Genomic DNA, 25132 nt, shown 5'->3' with positions numbered 1-25132 from the left:
GTTAGACCTTTTTTTCCCTGTTGTTTTGCTTCACAGAAAGCTTCCCCTCCACAAGTGGAATGTCATAAAATTTTATCCGAAAAAAGGAAAAACACAAAAAAAGAGACAACATGTGGGAAAGGTGGGAAAAGCCTGTTGTTGTTGTTTTGTAGTGCAACAGGTTATATCATGCTTTGTAGAGGTTAGCACTCATCGCCAGAAGCTAATCCTTACACATGTGTTGCACATGCACTGAAGCATGCATGCTTAGGTGCATATGCAGCACAAAGTCAGAGTGGGGGTAGTGTGGCGGTTTGTTTGTGTCAGCCTATCATATACTGTATGTATACGTTGCACATGTTGTGAGGAGCTAATGAGGTTTCATTGATGCCACAACCAAATTTTTGTGGTATTAACGACTGGAAGGTTTTATTCTGCAGTTTGGTTGCTCTATTTTTAGAGGACCTGACTCCCAGTAGGCTGCTCTGCTGTCACGATGTGCACTTGGATGAAAGATGTTACTGCTTTTGTAGAAGAAAATCAAACATGCTGGATATTTAATTACATGTTTCTATTATGAGACGGACTAAAGTTTTGCGTACAAATTAATATTTGTGTGCTTTGAATTTAGTTTGTAAAATATTGCAAGGTGTCTGATGGGATTGATGGCAAATTACAGATGATAGAAAAGAATATATTTTTAAATTTTATGGTTCTCTCTAGAGCTGCAATGACTACTCAGTTAATTGATAAGTTGTCAAGCAGTGAGCTACTCTATTTTGATTTTTGATCAATTATTTTGAGTCATTTTTTCAAAATATATTCAAATTCTCTGATTTTTTGCACCTCTAATGTGAATATTTTCGGTTTATAGTCCTCTATGGCAACAAACTGGATATTTTTGGGCTGTGGACAAAACAGGACATTTCAGGACATTATCTTGGGTTTTGGGAAACAGTGATCAACATTTTTCAATAGGGTGGGAAATCTTGTTTATTTTCTTAACCAATAGTTTAGTCTACTGATTAATCAGTAATAATGTATAAGATACAAACACATTTTTTTCCTCTTTTTTTCTCATCAAGTTTAAGTTTCAACTAATATTCAACTAATTCAGCTAATACCTCCACCAAACAAAACAATGTCATTTTTAATTGGTAAATTCTTAATGGTGATTAATCAAGTAATGATCATTACTCAATAATTAATATCCATATTTTTCACTATTTTTTGACATTTTATGGACCAAACAACTAATTGAGGAAATAATCGACAGATTAGTTGATGATAAAGATAATCATTAGTTGCAGCCCTATTTCTATCTATGCCTGTGATCTGTTGTATATCTGTAACTCTAAATATTAAATTGTATATAAAATATAGAACTGTCATATTGTGTCTTTTGAAAATTTTAATATTCATAATTTCAAGTGCTCTGTATGGCAATTTTAGAATTTTAGCACAGTAAGATTTTTTATGAGGAAAGTGTTTTTCAAACTCAACCAAAGAAGTGTGAAATGTTCCTGTCAAGCTCATAGCACTGGCAACGTCTACAACTTGCATAAAACAACCCTGATGTCGAACTTAACTTCATCTTTCAAATCATCGTGCCAGAGAAAGTTGGTCTTTGTGAGAGAAAGTGTAGTTTTAATGTCACGGTGTTATGCATGAAAATACTGAGCCCTTTATTTTCCAGAAAGCATTGGCAGGTATCACGCACAAATGTTAAACAACGCCCCTCCAAGCAGGCTGAGGAGTGAGCAGTAGTTGGAGGAGGCATTGTGTCTGTCGTGCACACTAAGCCTTGTAAGTGTGTAAAAGATTTGGACTTGAAACAAAATGCCCCGGAGATATGGTTCGATTCCAAATAATGACATACTGCACAAAAACAGGACACGCCATTAACAGTGCGTTTGAACTCTTTTTCTTTGAGCTTCTTGGCCATTAGCCTGATTTTTCCCTGGTTTTAGTTTTTTTACATTTCCCCCCCCCCTCCTTCCCTGTTATTATGTTACATCCGTAGTGTAAGTTGACAGCTTGTGTTTTAATGTTTGATATTATGATCAGTGTGGTATGAAGTTCAAAGGCAGGTACCACAGACTTGTAGGCGAGGCATGCAGGATATCTTCACTTCTCTGTTTAGGGCTGTTGAAAGACACAGCCGTTGCAAAACCAATACGTCACATGCAGTATAAGGGTATTATTAATCATCAATAGTTGAAATTATGGAACAGGAATAAACTATTATTGTTATAAACGTTGAGCCTTGATGCAGCAAAAGCAGTAAATAAAAGCTAACTAAATGAAAATTTAGCATCGACTGTTACAGTTGATTTTAGGGCTGCATGATATGGTAAAATAAATCACGTTGTGATTATTTCGACAGATCTTACAGTACGATTCAATTTTGCATCACAGTTTCACGTTCACTGAAAAAACTATTGAAATCATGATGATGTGACATTTATTGAGGTCTGTACCAAACAAATATGTTTTTTTTTTAATCAGGAGACTAAGATTTGTAGGCCAGGGCATCTCTGCAGCACTACAGTACTTAATTATAATGCTGTTTTGTCACACATTTTGCAGCTTCTGTGATTTGGATATTGCACTTGGACTTATTGCGATTTTGATAGGTTTTCAATTATTTGTGCAGCCAATAGCAGAGACCAAAATTAGCACCAGCCACCAGCCAAATGTTGGTAAAGTGTGTAAGTGGCTGGTAGATTTGCTTCACTCACCAATCAAAATTTATCGAGTGGCTGGTAAAGTTTCAGTATTCACTAGCCATTTGGCTGATGGACAAAAAAGTTAATTTTTTACCCTGGTTGACTGTTACAGTTGATTTTATTGATACTTTTTATGCTTAGTGAGCCTCAGTTTATGATACATGAAAACTGATGAAGACTGGGTACAGATGGGAATTTATTTTTTAATAAAAGATACCCACTGATGCTCAAACAACTGGTGTAGGTCTATGTTGGTGTGCTGATCCGTGTGAGTGACGGCTTTTAATTAATGGCCTTGTAAAAGGAAACCCAGGCGGGTCCTCTCTTCCATAGGCTGGCGGAATGAGGCACCCAGTGTTTGGGATGGTTTATTAATGCTTTGACTGGTTAGCCCAGGGTAAAAAGGACAATTAGCATTATCCGCTGCCATATGCTGCCCATTGAGCATCTGACAGAGGCAAAAGACAAAAGCCTGGGCTCCTGTGTGAGGCTAACCTGAGATCTCCCATGAAACTACTATCAACCCTGGTCACATGTGTAAGCCAGAGGACCCATGAGAGCCCCACCCCTCCCAGAGCACTTTAATTACACACCCAGACAACAACACGCTGGAGTCCAGCTCACTCAGCAAAGCCCAGCAGCCCTCGCCGAGTCCCGCTGTATTGATATTATGTTCACGTGTGAGCGGGTGATTTTGCATACTTTGTTGTGGGTGTGCGGCATATTTCCCATCAGCACTGTGTCATAAAACAACTTAAAGCAAGTAAACAACCTTTGTGGCCGTCATCATATCCGCAGGCGTTAGGACCAGTCTGAGGAGTGAGCTGTCGCAATGCCAACATCTGAGTTCGATGTGTGGCCATTAAAAGAGGGTACGCTCTAAGAAATAAAAGTGTTAACTAGAACCATATAGGGTTCTTTGGCTTGTCCCCATAGGGGAACCCTTTTTGATTCCTGGTAGAATCTTTTACAAAGGTTCCACTCGGAAGTCTTTCAGAGATTTCTACCTAGAACCCAACATAAAAGGTTATACCTAGAACCATCTGTCAGGTCTTTTCCACCAACATGGAACCAGCCCTGTTCTGGTTCAAATAATAATTTTGAACCATTCTGAGCATTTCCATCTAAAATGAGCTGGTTCGGTAACTGAAGAGTTGGTTCCCAATAGGAGCCAGAAAAATAGCAGGTTTTCTTTGAGAACCAGTGTGGGTATATCGTATTCTATAGGTCATAATGCATTGTGCAATACCCTCTTTTGATGAAATCCCTTGTCTTCAGCTCGAAACAGGTAGAAATATGGTCTGGTTCACAAGATAGCACCAAGGTTCTAAGGATCTTGAATGGGAACCAGTTTCAGAACCAGAGCTTGTTTGGTGGATAAGGGCCCTGTGAAAGGTTTCACCCCAAACCCACTAGAGAGACCAGGGGGCTGTATCGAGAACGCTTTTATATTCCAAGGGTTTTATCTAGAACCCACCCAGGGACTTCTACCAAGAACCCATTTATATTTCAAGGATTTTATCTGGAATCTACCCAGGGGTCCTACCATTAACCCTTTTATATAATAGTACAAAGAACATGTGATGAAAGAGTTCCTCAAGGATCTCAACAATCCTTGAAGAACTCTTTCCTCAAGAAATAGTTCTTTGGATGAAAAGGGTCTTTAATGGAACCCTTGCTATAACAAGGAACTCATGACAAATCAAATTCAAAAAAAGGGTGTTTTTACAGGCAGATTGTCATTTTTATATTCCAAGGGTTTTACCTGGAATCCACCCAGAGGTTTCTAGCAAGAACTCTTTTATATCCCAATAGTTTTATGTTGAACCCAATTAGAGGTTCTATAGAGAACCCTTTTATATTATGCTATGAAGAACCCTCGATAAAAGAGTTTGAAGAAAGAGTTCTTCATCACAATCCTTTAAGAACACTTTCTTCCAAAAAGGGTTCTTTGGATGAAAGGGTTCTTAGTGGAACTCTTGGTTGTACAAAGAACCCATGATATGCTCTTTCTTCAAAGAAGGGTATAACATGAGCACATAGGTCTGAGTAGAACCTCAGTCTTCCAGGAAGAACCCTTTTGGAACCCTTTTTTCTAGGAGTGTGTGGTACAGGGGCTGGAAATGTGCAGGTGGAATCGAGCTGGCAGGTCTGTCTCTGATTAGTGTTACACGATGGTGGGGTCATCCAGGCCTGTCTGTGGGAGGGAAAATTTGTTCAGACCTTCTCTCCCTCCTTCTTCTTCTTCTTTGTCTTCATCTTCCCTCCTTCTCGTGCTCTGTCTTCCTCCCTCACCCTGTCTCCCTCCATCTGGAGTGGATGAAGTCAGAGACCACATCACTGGTGTTTGGCCTCCAGTCTCTTTGATCCTGCCGCCCCAGCTTGGCACACACACAGCTGTACAACAGCATGCCCATTGTACCTCTCCTTTCACTACCTCCACCACCAGCTCGCAGGTACAAATCTGAAGAAAGCAAAGCAAGCTGTTTTTGTACCACTTATTTGATTTCTGCCTCTCTGGGAATGCTGTAATTTACCAGGCATTTAGTCTATGCATGTGAGCGGGTATCATTATACTTCCATTAGAGGTTGAGTTGATCTGAAATGCAAATACCCCTGATAATCCACTCCTCCCCTCATGAGCTTGATTGCTTGCTAGTCATTAAAGTGTGTACGCGTTCGTGGTTTTAGGGTCATATCTACAGTACATGTGTTTTTACTTGTGCGTGTGCAAGATCACATACTTTTATGTACCCAAATTCTTAATTGTGATTGCCTTTGTGTGGAAAGTGTTACTTATTGACAGTTTTCATAGATTTCATTGCACTTGCACAGTAAAGTAGTCAAGATACCAGAATTTTAAACTTTGATTCAATATTGGTATTTAAAAAAATAATGCTTGATACAGATAGAAAAAAGTCCTAGGCACACAAAGGATATTTTTTCTTTTTTTTTTATTAACAATGCACACACAGTGCTGTTACAGAAAATGTCACTGAACACTTTCTTGTTTTGCTCCAGGTCAAATATCAGGCAGGATAATAAAGACTTAACTGAACTGAGGTCTTGAATGAGCACAATTCTATAATTAATGGATATTGTATTGTTTTTAACACATGGTATTGGAAAAAGTATCCAAGTGTTGATTGATTACTGGACAGTATTATATATGACAGACGTCTGTATTCTATACAATAACTGGCTGGGTTAGACCCCATAATGCTTTGCTGTATGGCTGACCATAGGTTATCTTACTAATGATGTTTATGTTCTCTCTGCAGGTGTACGCACCATCTCCAAACTCAGAAGACTTCAACAGAGATTCACCGTCGTACTCTTCTCCTAAACCCTCCAGCAGTATGTTTGCAAGCACTTTCTTTGGTAAGTTCAAAAGCAAGATCCCATGTTTACTCGGCAGAAAACCATCTGGTGGTGCAGTTAAATAGAGTTTACATTATATTTTTATTTATTATGCCCTCCCACACCACAGGTTATTTTCTGTTCTAGAGTTGGTAAAGTCTATTCTAATTGACTAAATTGAGCTTGTTTTTGCTTTAAGAACGTAATTTGTTAATTAATCATTTTTTCATAATTTGTGGTAGTCATTAGAATGTCACACAAAGGTGTGAATATAGAGTGCTGCAGGAATTACGTAAATTAATATTGTCGATTAATCTATTGATTATTTTATCAATCAATCAATTAGTTTAATTAATTAGTTGCTTGGTCTATAAAATGTCGTACAATGTTTAGCAGTTTTTCCCAAAGCCAAAGATAACGCCCCCAAATGTCTTGTCTTGCCCACAATCCAAAGATTTTCAGTTTACTGTCATAAAGGAGTAAATGAATCCGAAAATATTCACACTTAAGGAGCTGGAACTTTGGATTTTTGGCGAAAAATTATTCAAACCAATTAACTGATTATCAAAATAGTTGGTGATTCATTTAAAAATCGATTCACAATTGTTGCCGCTGTAGTGACTACTATTTGGCGTGATGATGTTTAATGACCCCGAAACCTTCTGTAGTCACATTGAACCACTTGTTAGCGGGCGTCTTTTTTTTTAAGACACGTAAAAGCCTCAAAACTCATGAGTGGGGTATTTACTGACGTATTTCATGTCTTAGAACAAAATGTGAAAAACTCTTGAGCTTGTGTAAACCACAGACCGTATTTCAGGCATCTTGCAAAAAAAAAAAAAACAGTTCAAAACAACCCACTGACTTCGAGATGAGGTAACCAGTAGTGCTAATTTTTAAAGAAATTCCTGGGTTTAAGGACTCATTCCTGCAGCACTTTATTGTACCAAACTGCATTCAATACTGATATTAATCTTGTCATGCAGATTCTGTCTTTTTTTTTTCTTAGCAGTGTTTAATAATATGGTTTGGTATTTATTTCAGTGCGATTGACTCCTAGATCAGAAAAACAGACTTCTTTGTTGGTTTTAGCTTTGTGTTATCTCAGCTGTGTTCAGGACAAGGATCATGTTTCATTCCCAAAAGCAAAAAAAAGAAGCAGCACTCCTTAGATGACCCCAAGCTTTAATAGGGTTGGAGGTTAGCCGCCGTCTGGCAGTGTGTCAAAACTTAAGTGCACGTTGTATACAGTAATGTGCTGAAATGATTCCTTTATTATCTTTATAGATGGTACCCACAGTTCGTCTGACCCTTGGAACTCGTCCAATGGGATTAGTCAGTCCGGCTATGGGGGGATGCTCGCAGGATCTTCATCTCATATGCCACAGTCAGGAAACTACAGCAGCCTGCACGCACACGACCGTTTGGTAAGCAGCAACTATAAACAGGTGATAAATGTTTGTTAGTAAATCTATCTTGCATTACACTCAAGAGATCTAACTGTGTATTGTGAAGCACATACAGCATGTAAATTCTTTTCCAGCCCTCCAGCCGCTCAGTGCGGTTGGAGTGGGTGTGTGCGTCCTAAGTTGCTGTCTGGTTATTATCAGTGAAGACACTGCTGACCCTCTTTGTGTCAGTGTTTGATCTGGTCTTGTCTGCCTGCCTGCCTGCCTGCTTCAGCTGGCTGGGCATCACAGGGAGCCTGCAGATGCTGCCTGCCCTCTCTTTATCTCTGCCCCCTCCCCCGTCAGTAACTTTTGCTTCATCACAGCCTGGGAGATGTCAAAAAAAGAAGATAGAATTCAGACAATAAATCAGCTCTTTCTTTCTTTCTTTCTTTCTTTTTCACACACACACACACTACACACTACACACACAGACACACACACATGCAGATTTGGGACTGAAAATAGAGCGTTTCTGTTTTTCATCTTACAGAATTACCCCGCACACTCAGTCTCTCCAGACATCAACGCCAGTCTTCCTCCCATGTCCAGCTTCCACCGAAGCAACACCAGCACTTCACCATTCGTCACCGCAGCGCACACCCCGTCCGCAGCCAATGCAGCTGATGGGGTCATGGGTACGTTCTTGTGTGAACAGTTCAGCTACCTGCTCTGAATGACTAATTCAACACCCCCTGATGTAATCATTGCTGAATATCCATTCTGTAAAAAGTAGTGAGTCAGGCAGTTGGACAGCTGTATTGTGCACCGTGACCGCTCTTCATTTGTCTGAGTTTGCTGTTACAAAGCCTCCCTCTGTGTTTTCTTAGCTGCTGCAAATCGGGGGAACGCCACTGGAAGCTCACAGACTGGAGATGCACTGGGCAAGGCTTTAGCCTCGGTGAGTTACAGCCTCACATTTAACTGACACTGTTTATTTTACTATGTAGCCCAGAGGAAAGTGAATTAAGGATTAGAATTTAAAACAATGTTGCCATATATATTTATATATATATACATATGTGTATGTATATATATATGTATATATCAGGGCTGTCAAAGTTAATGCGTTAATGACGCTTTAACGCAACTTCCTTTTAATGCCATTAACGTACATTCTGTTATATTGGCCTGACCAGTAGTTTGAATCAACAGCTGGAAATGAATCCGCTCACAGTTGCAAAGAAGTAGAAGTATAGGACAGAGAGGAACGAGTGCTGATCGAGCTGAAACCAGGTGAAAGTTTAAAAAAAGCTGACCTACAGCAGAGCGAGAGAGAGAGAGAGAGGGAGAAAGCGTGCGAAAAAGGACAGATATGTTGACTTGATTTAAAAAACTTTTTATGATCATGAATCATATTATTAACATACACTTCTGTGGTGTGTGATTTTTTTTTACTCCAAGTCCGATTTATGTACTTTAAAATAGCATTTCATGCCCATAGGTGTCATTTCCTTTCCTTTCCCTTCTCTTTCTTTAATTCTATTTCTGAGTTTAACGTAACCTGTCAAATGTCAATGGCTTTTTGCTTTGACGTTTGCACGTAGCACTTAAGTCTGCTGCCCTTATATGGACTTATTGGGGCGTTTCCATATGCTAATCACATATTTTCTGGCATGCAACCAATTTAAGATCAAATGCGATTCATCAAGAACACACTTGGCTGTAAGCCCATGTTTCATGAATACCATGAAGGATCGTTTTATTTTCCTGTTACTGTTTTGTGTAAGAACAAATATAAGATCAAAAATAACAAAACGTTCATGCATGAAGCCAATTGAGTGCATTTCCATGTGCTCTTATTTTTGGTTTTGATGTTATTCTGCGTATGATGTTTATATGGAACATGAGAAACCTGGTTATTCATCCCTGTATTCATGATTCGCACACTAGTTTCTGATCTTCTGTTTGTAATTTTGTGTGGATTTCTCACCGTCTTGAAACCTGGGTAATGTGTTTACAAGCAACAGTACTCTGGTTAGCGTATCCAGCTAGCATATCTGGGTTTCTGAAACCAGGACATGGTGTTTACATTCAGAACACATAACATCATAACTGATAGGCCTGCATGATCTGAGGAAAATCTAAGATGTGCACCAACATTGTTTAATATTTTAATAACGATATGACTTAGAATAAATAAATAAACAAATACTGATTGGACAAATAGTTTGCCTGCTGAGTGTGAATACACAGTGTGTGTGAATAATTTCATTGCGTTTCAGGAAGTCTTTTGCAATGTGTTTATCACACATGTTCATGTAGCAACGAAAATACAACTGATTGGTAAGCACAAGTAACCAGAATACTCAATCTGGTTTTCGCATTTGCCACTAACAGCACACAAGTCTCTGCATATCCTCTCAGCTCTGACCTCCTCTCAGGGTGTGAAACTCACATCTAACTGCTGTGCACCCACACACTCAATATCATTTTTATTTCTCTCTCCTAAATAGAAAAATGGTCTGTCCCTGTCTCTAAAGAAGGTGACCTCAGTAATCATCATGCGGGGAATTAAGTGCTATACTGACTGCTGATTAAAAAAGCCCAGAGGACATGTTTGTAGTTGTTTTTTGGCCTAAGCCTGGATAATTGTGGGCTTAAACTAAGAGTATTCAAGAAAGGGAATTGTACATTGAAAATACTCCTAAAGCCAATGGATTACACTTCACTTTGGAAAACCAGTCCTAGATATCTGTGACTTCCTGTAATGTATCGTAGTAAAGGTTTAATTTGCTATGGCTTACAGAGGTTCATAATGGAAATAAACATGTCTTACAGTTGTTTACACATCAGTTGATGGGTAGACTATTGGTTTTAGTCAGATTTAGTCTCCATGATATCAGAGTTACAGTATAATAGAAAGTGTATTTCAAGGGTGGAGCCATTATTTTTTGTTTTTGTGAGTTTTTTTTATATCATTCTGAAGTTTCTCCGCAGTTCCTTATATATTTGAATCCAAAAAACTGAATTGTGGTTGAAACGCAAATGTTTTAGCGCTAAATGTTATTTTTCTCTCTTTCTCTTTTCAACCTGGGCATAAAACTAGTTCCCAAGTGTGATTGAAAAAGCAGCTTCACTCTGTCTTTTTCGCCCATTAAATGGAAATGAAATTTAAGAGGAATCATCCACTGGTTTAACATTTAACCTCGAACCTAAACATTTATTGAGTGGGCACATGTGGCAGAGACATACAGTGTCTGAGCCGAAACTCGGAGTAAGTCTTTGAGCTGCACAAAATGACAATGACTTGAATTCTACATAATATAAGATAACATAATGTGCATTTACCAGTCTTATCCCAGATGTCCCTTCATAGGTCCTCAAACCATCAATAATTGGAATAATATTCTTTCTTTGGGTTTGTATTTCTGTCTTTCCATATACCAGATTGGTTATTTGTTTTAAAATCTGCTTTATTACAAGATGCCTTTGATTTTAGAAGCTTACAATTTCACCAGAGTGTCCTTAAATACTGGTAACCATGTTATGTAGACATGATGACATTGAATATTGGACTTCACTAAATTTTAATTTCACACACCGTAGCACAAGCTGTACGTTCAGGAGGAATATTTCTTACCAGTGCAAAGACAGAATATGAGAGTTTAGGGATGGTAATAACAAATTAAGTCCTTTATATTTGCAGACTCAATTCTATTAGCATGACAAAGCTGCAGTGAAATGGACACGGTTGGACTAGGGTGGGGGTGGGTGGATGGAGCAGGGGGCACAGGGGAGTTTATAACTGCTGTGGCTCAACTCCACGGGCCGCCCTTTGTAGAGCTTTTGTTCTCCGCCCTTTTAAATTGGCCGTGCTTATTGGCCCCATGCCGCCTGCGGGAGCGTAACTGATGATGAGGCGGAGCTTCATTTATTCCAGTAAAATGAGCCATGTTTCACTTTGAAAGCAGCGTTAGTAGCCAGTGAGGAAGAAGAATAGAAAGTCATATATTGTCGGGTCAGAAGTCACGGTTATAAACAGCATGCTTTTGAGAAACTAAGAAATATTTAGAAATGTGTTGAGAGTCTTATTTGTTTCCAACACAGTGATGACCACACAATTGATCCTGCTTGTTTTCACACTGAATTGTGTATGTGAAAGTGAGAATGCAGAGACAAAACTGTGTAGAAAAGCATAAATATCCATTGCTCCCTCAATACACAACGGTTGATCCTTCCTACTTTTCACTCTGTGACACACTTCAGTGAAACCTCTATCCTGATACTCCAAGTTGATTGAAAAACCAAAGCCCAGAGATCAAGATTGAATAAGGAGATTATTAATAATGAGTGCGTTCTATCATCCCTACAGAAGTCAAACGGTTTCCTGCAAGCTCAATTTGATCTTAACTTGGAGAAGAAATCTCTGTGGATCTGCTGTGTTTTTTCTCTGCTAATTAGTCAGGATCCACCAGTAATACCCTGAGTTCTCTGAGACATGTTCCATTATGGCACAATATCCTCTTATTACAGGGGGAAAAAAAATCAGGGACGTGTTTGTGCTTTAATCCAGCATTTGTTTAAACAAATGAAATCCCTCTGGAAGTTCTGAAGAGGTAATCTCCTCGTTCCCTTGTGATTGACATGTCATCCTAAAACTCGGTGACCTCAGCGTAACCCAGCAGAGGATGCGTGGACACAATATAGCTGCTGTGAATTGTTTGTTGTTGTAGAAATAAAACTGCAATTCAGAGTTAAACTTGCAGAAAACCAAAGTGTTTGCCCTAGTTGTCCTCTTCAAAGAGTTTAGAAACACACAAAAATAAACAGCAGTTGAATCATGCTTGATTCTGATGTATGGTTCACAATACAAAATCTGGTGCAGGGTGAAAAGCAGCCCTGGAGATTTACTGTGGTTGGCTTAACAGGGTTTCCAGGTTGGGCATCTGCACTTTTTTGAAGCCACAGAGGGATAATAACTGGAGTCACTTGCACAGGCACTGTGTGAGTCTTTATAGGAGTGAAAAACAAACCTTTCCCCCGTAAAACTGCAGATTTTACAAGTAACTTTTAGGATATGAGTCATTTCATTTTTAAAAACGGAAAACTTTCACTTTTTGCATTTTAAATGGAGCTTCTTAACTACAGGTCATCTTCAGAGCATGACCTTACTTTATGCATGCTTATTTAATCTTTGGAGGAAAATTATCTAAGACACTAGCATTTAAAAATGAGTACTGCAGTCTAAATAGTCATTTAGAGCCATTAACTGTATATTGCATAGGTTGAATCCCTATTTAATACCATCTATGGTTTCCCTCTGCCCCTTCCTGCTTAGACTGAAAGCTCAGGCAGGCTGCAGGAATGCTGAACAGGAGTGCAAGACGAGCACAACATTATACTTTGACAATAACAAATGACAATGAGGCCTACTCACAAACTTGACCAGCTGTTTATAACTGTCACTTGTGTGTTAATGTAAAGTTAAGCGTGTTACCTGTCATCCATCTGTATCTGTGCAGTTTATGTGGGGTGAGATTTTTGTTCGTAATTGGTGAGATTAATGAATTTGAAATTTCGAAAACTTGCATTCACTTGTTTTTTATATAGTTACAATTAATTAAGAGCTGCAACAATTAGTCAATCAACCAGTTAGTCAATAGAAAGAAACTTAATTACCAACTGTTTCGATAACTGATTAATTGTTTGATCTTTTTTCAAACAAAAATGTCAAATATTTGCTGGTTCCAGCTTTCTAAATGTGAGGATTTGCTTCTTTTCTTTGTCATTTATGATAGTAAATGAAGAGTCTTTGGGTTTTGGACTGTTGGTTGGACAAAGAAAAGCACTTAATAGATTAATCATGAAAATATGACAGATTAGTAGATAATGAAAGTATCAGTTGCTGTTCTAGTTAAATTTTTCAAGAAAAGTTGCAGTTTTCTAATTTGTGTTACGTTGTACCGTACATGTAAAACAATGTCTAATTTTAAAGTTTAGCTTCACTAGCTGTAATTTATCTGCATTAATTAAAAGAGAAGTGCTATTCTGATATACAGTATTTGTCTCTTGGTGTTTATCTTCACCCAGAATTGACTTAGCGAGGGGGATACAGAGTAAGAAATCAAAGTGAATATTGTTTATGGGTGCTCTGAGCACAGATGACTACGGCTCATATGTATCCACTAAGCATTTTTATGACATCCCTGGCAGTAAAATCCCCATAATTGATGATACATGTTTGGCTTGAAGATGGTAACAGCTGTAAAAAATATGAGGACACAGCGACCAGCTATGTATATTTTATTTTTATTTAGCTCTGCTGATGGCGCATTAATGATAAATCTTACATTTCTCCCTCTTATATCTTTTCCTCTCCTCAGATTTACTCACCTGACCACACTAGCAGTAGTTTTCCATCCAACCCGTCGACACCTGTGGGTTCTCCTTCACCTCTGACAGCCACAGCAGGTGCTGCCTCAGCAGGCACTGTGGTGACTGCTGCCGGCACCCCGGCAGGAAGGCCAGGTAAGAGCACCTACACTGGATTTTAATCTCATACACACCCACACCAACTATTGACTGTGGAATAGGACATGCACTTCACTGAAACTGCTTTAAAAAGGCTGTGACAGACACACGTCAGACTGAGAATTAGGCCTTGACCTGGAAGAGCCAAGCTAATTAAGAGGCTTTTATGAATATGACTTTAATTAATTTAATTACTCTTACTATGTAGTACATTAGTTGGATTAATTAAAACCTAAGCAGAGGAAAGGGAGTAAAGTTTCCCTAAAACTTAATTTAATACCCCTTTTAGTCATAAAGGAGCTCTTATCATTCTCCACTCATTCTCCATGCTTTATCTATGGTGGGGCGGTTAATGCCATTTTTACATTAATCCGTTCTAAAAGAAAGCTTGGTTCAGGCTGGGATACGGCTGCACAGCCGTGGAAACAACAGCTTTGGCGAGTATTTGAAATAGTACAAAAAAACCTGTCATTTTTTAATTGTATTGAATGTATTTTACTGTGCATACAAAGTGCATGAAATCTATGATCTTAACAGTAGAGGGTATGTCCTGACGCCACTTGGCAACCGAAACAAGCGCTCAGACTGAGTGGAAAAATCTCCTGCAACATGGCTGAAAGTCGGAGAGCAACAAACCATTATCTGTTTAAATTATTGGTTGCTGGACTCGACAGTGATCCTTATAACTTACCAAAGACACAGTGCTTCATGTGGCCTGGAATCAGGTGTACCTGATTTCAACACCAGGAAAACCTGAAGGCCTTGACAGTTGGTCACTTCAAGACAGGCTTTGTTGGTGAAATTATAGTGACAGGGACACCAAAAGATATTCTGGTTGTATGTGGACAGGCCTGTACAGATGTCTTAATTTTATGACATTATTTGAAACATATGTTGGCATGTAGCTGCTTTGATCTTTGCAGTTATGTCTGGGGTGAGGATGCACGGTGCAAGATGCGATTGCAGAACAAAAGTCTCAGTTTCATGAAATATAAATTAAAGATGCAAGATATTTAATTGACGAGTAACATTAGTCTGTACCGAATGTAACTTAAGATGTGATTTCACCCAAAAATCATATCTGTCACAAAATAGTCGCAAATCCATGTTTCAGTGCCTGAATGCATTTTTTTTTTCTCTGAATTTTAGCGATCCATTTGCTTCTCTTTTCTTTACCCTTGAGTAGTCTGTAAAATAATGGCTCTGATTTCTTGTTGAATCTTTTGTACATGTACATTCTATGTACAGTCAATCACACAAGAGCTCTTTCCCATTTTAGATGTGCTTTCTGTGTTTTTGTGGCATTCACCCTGAACACTAAGGCTGCCACGCAGTCCTTTTTGTCCCTCAGGTGTAACTGCAGCATCCCGTGACATCACATGCATAACTTCTATACACCTGCATGTCAAAACAGTGCCTGACTTGTTGCTCCAGTGTCCACTACGTAGTCCAGTCCAACTCCATTTTCATGGCTGGCAGAGCTGCTCCACATAGCCTCCCTGTGACATCACAGACCAATTTTGGCTCTTAGCTTTTTAGGAGGCTCTTTGTTCATGTTCATAAATTTAGACATAGCCGACAAGTGCTTTCAGAATAAGTTTTGACTTTGCATGGACATGATTTTTGAGTGATGGAGATGAAGTTTTCATGACAAAGCCCTGGAATGACCGGGGCTGTGGCTTTTAGGGTGCTTAAGGATTTGAAACTCTTGTAATGAAATGTTTGAAGTGGGTCTTGAATTACATTTTTGTAAAGCTTTTCATTATTTTTTTTTTTTTGTGGAACTGTTATCCAAGTTTTGATGGCTTATAATAGTGGCTTATGGCACTCGCCCTACTTTGTAATAAGACACAATTTTAGGGAGTAGATTTATTGTTACATAATCCCTTTTTCCCCCCCAAACAAGTGCTTGGCAGTTTGTATTTTCATGTCAGCTTCATTTTTGAGGATGGACAGACAAGCCTCCCAATGAATTTTATTTATACTGTTCAACAAAGTCAATGCAACCCATACGAAAGGAGGTTCCAGTTTGCAGTATACTGAGTTTTTAAGTACATTAAAAAGATATGTGTATAAAAAGAATATAGATTGTCAGTGTGACGTGTTGACAGAGATTGAGAGAGTAATGGAAAGCAAATGAGGGGGGACAGTAAGGGAAAGCCCAGTGTGTTGTTTTAGCGGGCAGTTGTGTCATGTGTGGTAATGGAGTGGCGACAGCTGTCTCTACGTATGCCCCCCTCATCCTCAGCTGTTGCCCTGCCCCATGGACAGCTGTTCCCCCCTAACACACACACACACACACACAGACCGGGCTGCAAAAGGCCTCGTTTATCTGCCAGTGGGCGAAGGAGGGTGGCGGTGACTCAGCTGATGATGAGGACTATGACAGCCTCACATAGGGAGATCCCCCCTATTGACCTATTTACTGTACCGCACGCCACACCTGGCAGCTTAACAGTGTAATTTATACGTTAGGTTATCATATGCTCAGAAATTCAGTTGTTTTTAGCCTTTATGATAGGAAAAAAAATCATTTTAATGAAAGTACACAGGCTGAGTTTTTATTAATGGAATTCATGTAAGAAATAAAAACAAACTGCAGAATGAAAACATCTGGGATTGTAGGAAATGGATATCGTTTCACCCTTATTACGCTTCTGGGGTTAGAAAACGAACGATACTTGGAAATTGGCACAAAATTTGGCTCGCTGTTGAAAATCCATTCATCATCAGGATTACACCAGTATACAGCAACATTACTCAACTCTGGTTTGTTCAATTAGCCCTCTCTGGTGCACGTGGGGACCAGAGCCCCAGGCTAATTTTTCATAGCCGGCAGCCAGCAGAGACTCATGTGGAGTTTCTGTCTCACTCACCTGGGAGAAAGCTGAGGCACAACAGAGGCTTTTTCATTTCCTCTTCTAAAGTCACTTTTAATAGTCTGTTAATTAAAGTCTGATTTTTTCCAAGGCGTTGAGTGCAAAGAAACATGAAAACTCAAGTATAGAAGAACCACAGAAGTTTAATGAGTCATTTCATTGGAATGAATTAGTGGAAAAACTTATTTTGAATGGTTTCCTGAGCTTAAGAGAGGTTTTGTTTTTCTTGTATTTGTCTAAAATATACATTAGGTGCTTGCTCAATTTTGCTGCTTTTGGAAAACATGGTTTAAAGCTCACTTGTTTATTATGTGTTTGGTCTGACCACATGGGCCTTAATTTGTAAAAACACTTCGGTAACTTCAAGTAACTTGGTATTTTTTAACCTGGACCATATCTTCCCATATTTTTATGTCTAAGTAAATAATGAGGACAATTTTTGATACTGGTCCAGTATTGGGTGAAACCACTGCAGCTGTCAGTCACTAAACGGGCTGCAATATAATCCCTCCCTGTGGATAATTGCGTCAGTCAAAGTGCGTCAACTAAAAGTCTTTATTTTGACACCGACAGGCTCAGATTGTTATTATGTAGAAATATTTTGGCTCTGCACTTCCTGCTGCTTCTCTGATTGCCGTCTTCCCTCTTGTTCCTTCCCCGATATTTTCACATGAGAGATGTTCATGATTAATCATTAATTAATTAAACACCATTAGGAATTCAACAGATTGAAAATATATTAATCAATAATAAATAAAAAGTATAGAAATGGCACTAATTGCACCTCACTTGACATTGTCTTGTCCTGTGCAGCTATTTGTTGAATTAGGAAATTTAAACTTCAAATGACGAAAGAAAAAAAGAGAGAGAGAGAAAAGTATCTTATTAATGTGTAATCGATTATTCAGTTGTTAGTGTTCTCAACTATTGGTTAAAGAAAATGCACATAATTTGTAACCCTATTTCACCTATAACATGGTAAATTAATTGTTTATGTCAAACCAACCCAGACTTGATGATTGTTGGAACAGTGGAAAGATGTTTTGCTGAGTTTAAATTTGTTTCTGTCGAGTTTGAAAAGAGGTGTGTTTTACAATAAATTAATGGAGTCTGGTGGGTTTGGTGAGAGTGATAAAACAGCTGTTTCTGGTTAAACAAAAATGATCTTGCTCTTTAAACAAAGGTCCCTCTATAGAGATCCTTTCCATGATGCTGTCAGACACTTTATAGTGGACATAGATTGACGGTACACAAATTGCCTATAAGGGCTACATCACAGCCCATTTCACTGCTGACGGTTGTCACTCAATCCTGAACAAATTTAAAAAAAAATGCTGTTCCCATTAGCAACAAAAAACATGGGAAAATAGGGTCCAGGCTGAAAAATGCCAAAGTTACCATTTAACAAAAAGGGGTAAAAATATTGCATCAGTCTACTCACAGATGAGTCTGAATGTCATTCTACATTTTGTGCTTTTGAATGATTCTTTAATTTTATGAATAAAATTTGATCCCAGTCAGCACCCTCCAGGCCCTGAGCCAAAAATCATTCCTCCTATACTGGTCTGCATTGTTCTATTGCATTTCTATGATAAGAAGTGGAGAACAGTACCTGAAACCAGTTTTTAAATGCACCATAAATGATAGATAACCAAAACAAAATCTCCATCTGTAGAGTGTGCGTTTACAAGGATGTAGGCTGGGCTTGGCATCCTTCCACCATAATAGACACCAGAAGAGCATAGAGAGCTGGAGCTGGAAAGACATCCTACCCTGTAAATAACCTGGAAAGGTTCATTATTGTCAAAGTCCATTAAGGTTATTTGATTGTATAATGTATCGCCTCCTGTTGCACATGGCAGGCAGGTTACTTGGATGATTGTGCTTCAGAAAAAGAGAAAGGAAGAAGAAATGTTGCTTCTGGATCTGGAAATGTGATGAGCAGATGTGGATTCCTTTTTCCTTTGCACTAATTTACACCAGATCAAATCAGCTTGATTTGCTTTCCTGTACTGGCCTGTAGATTAACTCTCTGGCTCAAATAAACGGACAAAATCCACTGTGAACTTCTTCCAGCCAAAGGTAAACTGTAATCTCTTGTGCAGAGCATCTTAAGTTTCTCCATATTTAGATTGCATGATTTTTCTTTTGGAATGAAAAGAAGAAAAGTGCCATAATAGATTTGGCTTTATGGGACATATTAGTAGAATTGAAACAATGGTGCTCAGATGTTTCCAGATGTGAATGCTGTAAAATCCATGAAGACAAACTAAGTCAAATGGGTGTTTTGCAGAGTTTGTACAGGTGCTGGAAATCCTATTTCACTCTAGTGCTTGGATTTTGGATAAATTATTGAACTTGATATAATATATATATATATTGTAAGGACATTGTTTTCATAATAAATAGCTATCTATTATGCTATCTATTAGCTATTTAGATGAAGAAAGCCTTGCTTGCCACTCTGCCTGTGTCACTATGCACTAATGAAAAATATTTTATTGAAATTAACGTTTTGTCTAGTGATTGTTTCAGTGATTTGTTTTATATTGGCCCAGTCAGCTTATATTGGAGACTACATCTACTCACAGACGCACGACACACTTTGAAACATGAAACCTATTGTGTTTTCTTTTAATTAGTCACCAATCTATGAAATTAAGATAAAATAAATCTTTAGTTATCTTTAAAGTATGTCTTTATTTTCATTTTTTCATCTGTTCCTTACTATTGCTTAACTTGTAAACATTTAAATTCTTAGTACTTTTCTAGTATTTTTACTTTTTTACTTTTTTTCTGCTTTCAGTATATTTTTTAACCTTTGTTTACACCAAAAATCCTCAATCCTATATATCCTCTGCATTTGGCAGAACTGACAGTAAAGTTGAGTTTAACTTTGAGTTGAATGCCATTACAAAACATAATTTTGTGTTTTTATATATTGGTTGTTTAGCCCTGTAACATCTGATTTGATGCAAGGAAGAAGTGAAATTATGAGTACTGTTTATTCAGCATATATACATATAAATATATAATTTACCACAGCTGTAAGGTGCTGGAACAGCTTGAAAATTCACCTTGAAAATGCTTGAAAAGTGCTTGAATTTGACTTTGGAAAAGGTGTATGAACCCTGTGTTTGACTGACAAGAAAACTAAAGAGAAGGATAACTTGGTAACACCAGCGAATGTCGTGGAAGAGAGCATGAACTTGATTGAACCCAGATGTTTGTCATATTTCCTTCATCAACAACGCCTGTGCTGAACATACTGAAAAACACTGTTCGCTGCATTTTTGATCGCCCTGATGTGTTTCTAGAGACCCGAAAGTTTCCAAGAGAGAGGAGGTGTGAAGGAAAACTAGTGTTTAAACTCAGACTTGTCAGTGCTCATATTGTCTTCCAGCCTCTCATGATTATGCGTGTGAATGTGCAGATGCAGCCTACGTTTCAGGGTGGAAGTGGGCTTTAGACGAACTCTCCGCTGGCTCATGTGTCAGGATGCAGTCCAGCCATCAGGAAGTGATGCAGTTTAGCCCTAAAGGATAAAAATATCCCATATGGAACAACAAGAAACCAGAAAATCAGGATGTCAGTGTGTTATGACTGCGTGTTATTGTGTGTGTCAGTTAGCTAGCAGGATACAGCTATCAGCCGTGTTGATACGAAACTGAATCATTGCCAACAACACTGACCTCCACTACATCTCTTTCTCTGTCATCAGGTACCAACCAGTGGGCCCGTGCTGGTGGACAGACCCCCTCCTCTCCAAACTATGAGAACTCCCTTCACTCACTGGTAAGCTCCCCAGCCGCCTCACTTTAGATAAGTTACCCATGAAGCACTGAGCTAGCATTACAGCGAGATTCTTGTCTGACAAATGTTTTGCTGTGGAAGGTGGGGGTAGACGGATAACCAAACTGAACAATACCTGTCCCTTGGGGCTTGCCATCTGTCCTCGACTCCGTGCGCCAGGACGGGGATGACAGTTGGGGGATGGGTTTAGTTAAAGGGGGCTGGTGTGGGGTTGGCAGCTGTTTGCTGAACCACTTCTCCAGGATTCCTTCGCTGCCATGCAACCAGAGCTGCAGATCAGCTTTCACCCAGACTACTACCTGATGCACATGTCATGCATTTCAATCATGCAGGTGTCCTGCAGGTCAAAATATTGACGTATAGAGCACTTACTGTAACAGAGGTGTACACAGATCATCAGGATAAATAGAAAGATTGCAGTTAAGACAAATAAACAATTTATGATCAAAGTCATCCAAAGCAAGAAGTATATTTTTAAGTGTTGTTTAAAAGTATTTCCTCATTGACATAATTGTACGTTTAACTTATTTACTCACAGATGTCTGTACCACAGTAAAAAGCTACTTATTTCTGGCTTGCTGCTGCTTTGCCAAACATCTTGAAATTAATAAAGGATTTAGAAAGAAATAAAATAAATAAATAAATACATTTGTGCCTTAAAATTGTTGAAAATGCAGAACACAGTCACTCCGTTTGCAATCTTATCGCACTTACATTCAGTCAGCCAGTTGCATGTGATGATGATATCGAACATCACCTCGTAGACGTTTCCTCCCACTCTGCCTCCAGCATTGTTTTGTCTCTTCATGGCCACTAAAGATAAGCGAGAGAACACAAGTAAAGCTAACAAGTGACAACAAGTGATATAGTATCAGATAACCTGAAACTTAGCTCCTGATAAAAGTAATGTGAATTCAGTTCATGCCCTGACAGGATGTATAACAGAAATTCAACAGTACAGTATGTCGCTGTTATATTTTCATGAATTTATTGTTATATCTTATAGTGGTTTCTTTGACTTGTAGGAAGGAACATAGATCTGCAATATTAGGTGGTAGCTTTTTGATGATGGCAAATATCACTGATCAACTGTGACTTCTCAGTAGTGTTAGGAAAAAAGATATCTTTTGAACAAGCTGTTTGAAAACCCAAATGGTCATGATGCAAACGCTCACATACCCTTAATTTTTCATCTGGACAATAGAATGACTGTGGGTTGTTATTTTAAGTTTTTATCAAAAGAACCAGAGAATTTATCAGTGTAAATAATAAAATATTTGAAAATTTAATCGAATAAGTCAATTATTAAAAATGCAGTTCTTTTGAAATTTTCTCATTTTGCTTTCTGTCGCATGAATCATAAACTGAGCGTTGGTGGTTGCAAGAAGATCCGTTATATTAACTGTAACTGTAACCATAAATTGGAAAGATAACTTTTTGATGTTGGGTATAAACGTATACCTGTAAGTGCATATTATTTACATATTATTATTGCATATCTAATCTAACCTTAACAATGTTAGAACTTTATGCTGAAGGACTCCATATTACTTAAACTTTTTTTTTAGTTTCTGCTTAAGATGTGCTGTAATCTTCTTAATTTTGTAAAAGTCTAACCATGCATTTTAAGTTGGACTCTCCCTTTAACGGATTTTTTATCAGCTATGAGCAGTTTATTTAATAATGATCTAGTGCTCTTCAACCATTGTTGAAGTCAAAAATATGGGTTTTACTATCCATGGGCACATGACCCCTGAAAATATCTTGCAAAGCATCATGTATCGAACTCCAAGTGTCTTTAATAACAGGGCAATCCAAGAAAACATGGTAACGATTTGCATTTAGATTTCTGCAGTTTCTCCATTATGACCTGTTTGTTTGACAGAATGTTAAAAGCGTGGATCACAGTTCCCTTGTAGTTGAGTCAAAAAATACTTATGGTACTTTAGAAGACCCATTAGTTCTATAAGACAGTGGTGAACGAATGTCCAAACATGCAAGTTGAGGATAAGATTACAGTCGAAATTACTAATCTTGTGAGTGGATGTGGTTCGGGGGAAAGTAGTTTATATTAGGTTAAGCCTTATTTGTATTGATTTCTGTAAAATAGGCTTTGATGATACACAAAACATGCCTGTAAAGTGGCTTCAGATTACTTTGGTATAGTGAAAAGCAGAGCTGGATACGATGAATATAACAATACAAAGTGATATTGTGGTTTATAATTGTATCACTCAAGGTGATTTTGTACAGTTTTTTCCAATTATTATATTTATTCCAACAGAAAAATAACAAAACCCGAAACCTGGAAACCAATGGTGTGAAGAAACTTTGGTTACTGTCTTAATTATTACATGGAGGATGTGAACTTTGTGTAACACCTCCTACAAACCCAAAGAAAAAGAAAAGACCAGTACTGTAAAGGGAGTTATTAAATGTGCAAACAACAAATATTTTCATCGTTACAAAGTGAATTGTCAGCAGCCGTGTGCTTCCGTCCAAATCCTGCACTTCTTGTCTTTGTGTCTTTACAAAAACAATCTCTATCCACAGTGTGTTTCTAGTATTTATAGATTCTGATCTTTTTCATAATCCTGTCTTATTCTTATTTGACTTTGCCAGAAAAACAGAGTTCATCAGCAGTTACATGAGCATCTCCAGGATGCCATGTCTTTCTTAAAGGATGTCTGCGAGGTACTCTTCAGATAGAGCCTTTACTCATTACATGTCCCATACGTCTTTCCACATTTTGTTTTCTCTCACAAGTTCGACCCGCAGCCCATATTCCTCACTGTGGAATGCAGTTTCATTTTTATTGCCTGCGTTGCCATATTGTCATGTTATTTTGTCTTTTTTAGCCGTTCCAGCTTGCAGTAATCAGCTTAGGTGCAGATGTTAAATTCTAAATTAATTGTTGAAGTGGCCGTTGTGCATCTGTTAATTTGTTCAGTTTAACCACAAATGAAGACGTTTGTTGACTTTTACAACTCAAGCTGAAACGGCTCAATTGATCTTGCATTTGAATTGCCTTCTTTATCTTATGTTTCAGATGTTTTTTTGTTTCTTTTCAAGTCCACAAACCATACAATCAGTGTTTTCAATTTTTATCCTAATGTGCTTATACTAAGCTGCTCTGCCCCTCTCTTCCTCTCCTCTCCCTCTCCCTAACCCCTCACTCTTCAATCCCTCTGGTCCTCCCAGTCCCGAATGGAGGATCGTCTGGACAGACTGGATGATGCAATCCTTGTTCTGAGGAACCATGCAGTGGGCTCCACCGCCAGTCTGCCCAGCGACATACACAGTCTGCTGGGACAGGCACAAAATGGGCCAATAGCAGCCATTGGAGCAAACTTCCCTGCCTCCGCATTGGTTCCAAGTCGGACAGCAGCGATGGTATGAGAACTTCGAGTATTTAGATTTATGTGTATTTAGGATATTGACTCATAAAGTGAGGGAAACACAATTCTTTGCTGCATTCTTATATGTTATTTGCCAAACTTTGCAACACAAAAAGGCTCGGCCACCTGTTCAAAACAGGTCTGCTGCCATGTGTAAAAACTCAACATTTTCCACACATGAACAGTTGAATTTTTCCTGACATATTTTCCATAAGTGTAATGGCTGGCCGAAGGCTCACCCTCCTCTTGAGAGCGGCTGTATACACAAGGGTGAGAGAGAAATGAGAAAAACAGGCATAATGGAGTGAAGTTGTGCTTTGGTGTAGGAAGTGTTTGTGTGTTGCACTCCTCTTAGTGTAAATGTTTTGAGCAACGGGGGAAATGCAAGTCTCAGTATAAATCATGATGTGTTCACCCATCCTCCATCCGAGGAATTTCATTTTAAAGAGCCAAGAGATTTGAACACATCTGCAGTGGAAATTAAACTGAGGCGACTCGTCCAACTGTAATCCGGAGGTGTTTGGGACTCATTTGGGTCACACACGGGAAAAAAAACAATGCTGAATTAATTCCAAGGAGTTCAGATTACTTATCTGGAAAATATACAGGATGCAAGTTATGGAAGTCATAGACCAGTGTTGTCTAAAAAAAAATAAAAAGAAAGAAAATTCTGGGGAGCCACTTCTTAAAAATGACAAACCATTGCAACCTAATTCACAATAGGCCTCATCAATAAATCTTGGTTACTATGTGCATAAATTAACATTCCTGACCATTTTTAGTGCTATGTCTGCATCACCTTTTATTATCTCAACCCTCTATCTTGTTGAAAACATTTACACATTATTTTTAAAATGAGAAATAAATGCATTTAGATTAAATTAACAGGTCATCTCATTTGTATTTCAGTAAAACAGTATACACATTTTGTACACTTTATAGAATGTTTGCTGCAGATAAAATTTGCAGAATTACCTCCTGTCTTTTATTTATTTATATATCTTCCCATGATGAATATTCAATTAGATACTATCTTCAGATCAAAACCAGAG

At 38.3% G+C, this 25132-nt stretch overlaps 1 protein-coding gene across 4 annotated transcripts in view; it reads left to right on the top strand.

Annotated features, from left to right (window-relative positions):
- tcf12 (transcription factor 12) overlaps positions 1-25132 on the top strand; it is a 102542-nt gene that overhangs the window by 69516 nt on the left and 7894 nt on the right. For 2 of the 4 annotated variants that reach the window (XM_084717861.1, XM_084717852.1), the window contains exons 9-16: positions 5990-6089; positions 7356-7495; positions 8010-8154; positions 8347-8417; positions 13843-13987; positions 20591-20664; positions 23305-23376; positions 23884-24075. In XM_084717861.1, the coding sequence (XP_084573987.1) occupies positions 5990-6089; positions 7356-7495; positions 8010-8154; positions 8347-8417; positions 13843-13987; positions 20591-20664; positions 23305-23376; positions 23884-24075 (939 nt within the window). The remainder of the gene's footprint in view (positions 1-5989; positions 6090-7355; positions 7496-8009; positions 8155-8346; positions 8418-13842; positions 13988-20590; positions 20665-23304; positions 23377-23883; positions 24076-25132) is intronic. The other 2 variants (XM_084717871.1, XM_084717880.1) reach the window with 1 other exon arrangement.

Source organism: Lutjanus erythropterus, chromosome 1 (assembly GCF_056507025.1).
Source record: "Lutjanus erythropterus isolate fLutEry1 chromosome 1, fLutEry1.hap2, whole genome shotgun sequence".
Classification (NCBI taxonomy): Eukaryota; Metazoa; Chordata; class Actinopteri; order Lutjaniformes; family Lutjanidae; genus Lutjanus; species Lutjanus erythropterus.
This window is presented reverse-complemented; position numbering and strand designations above follow the sequence as displayed.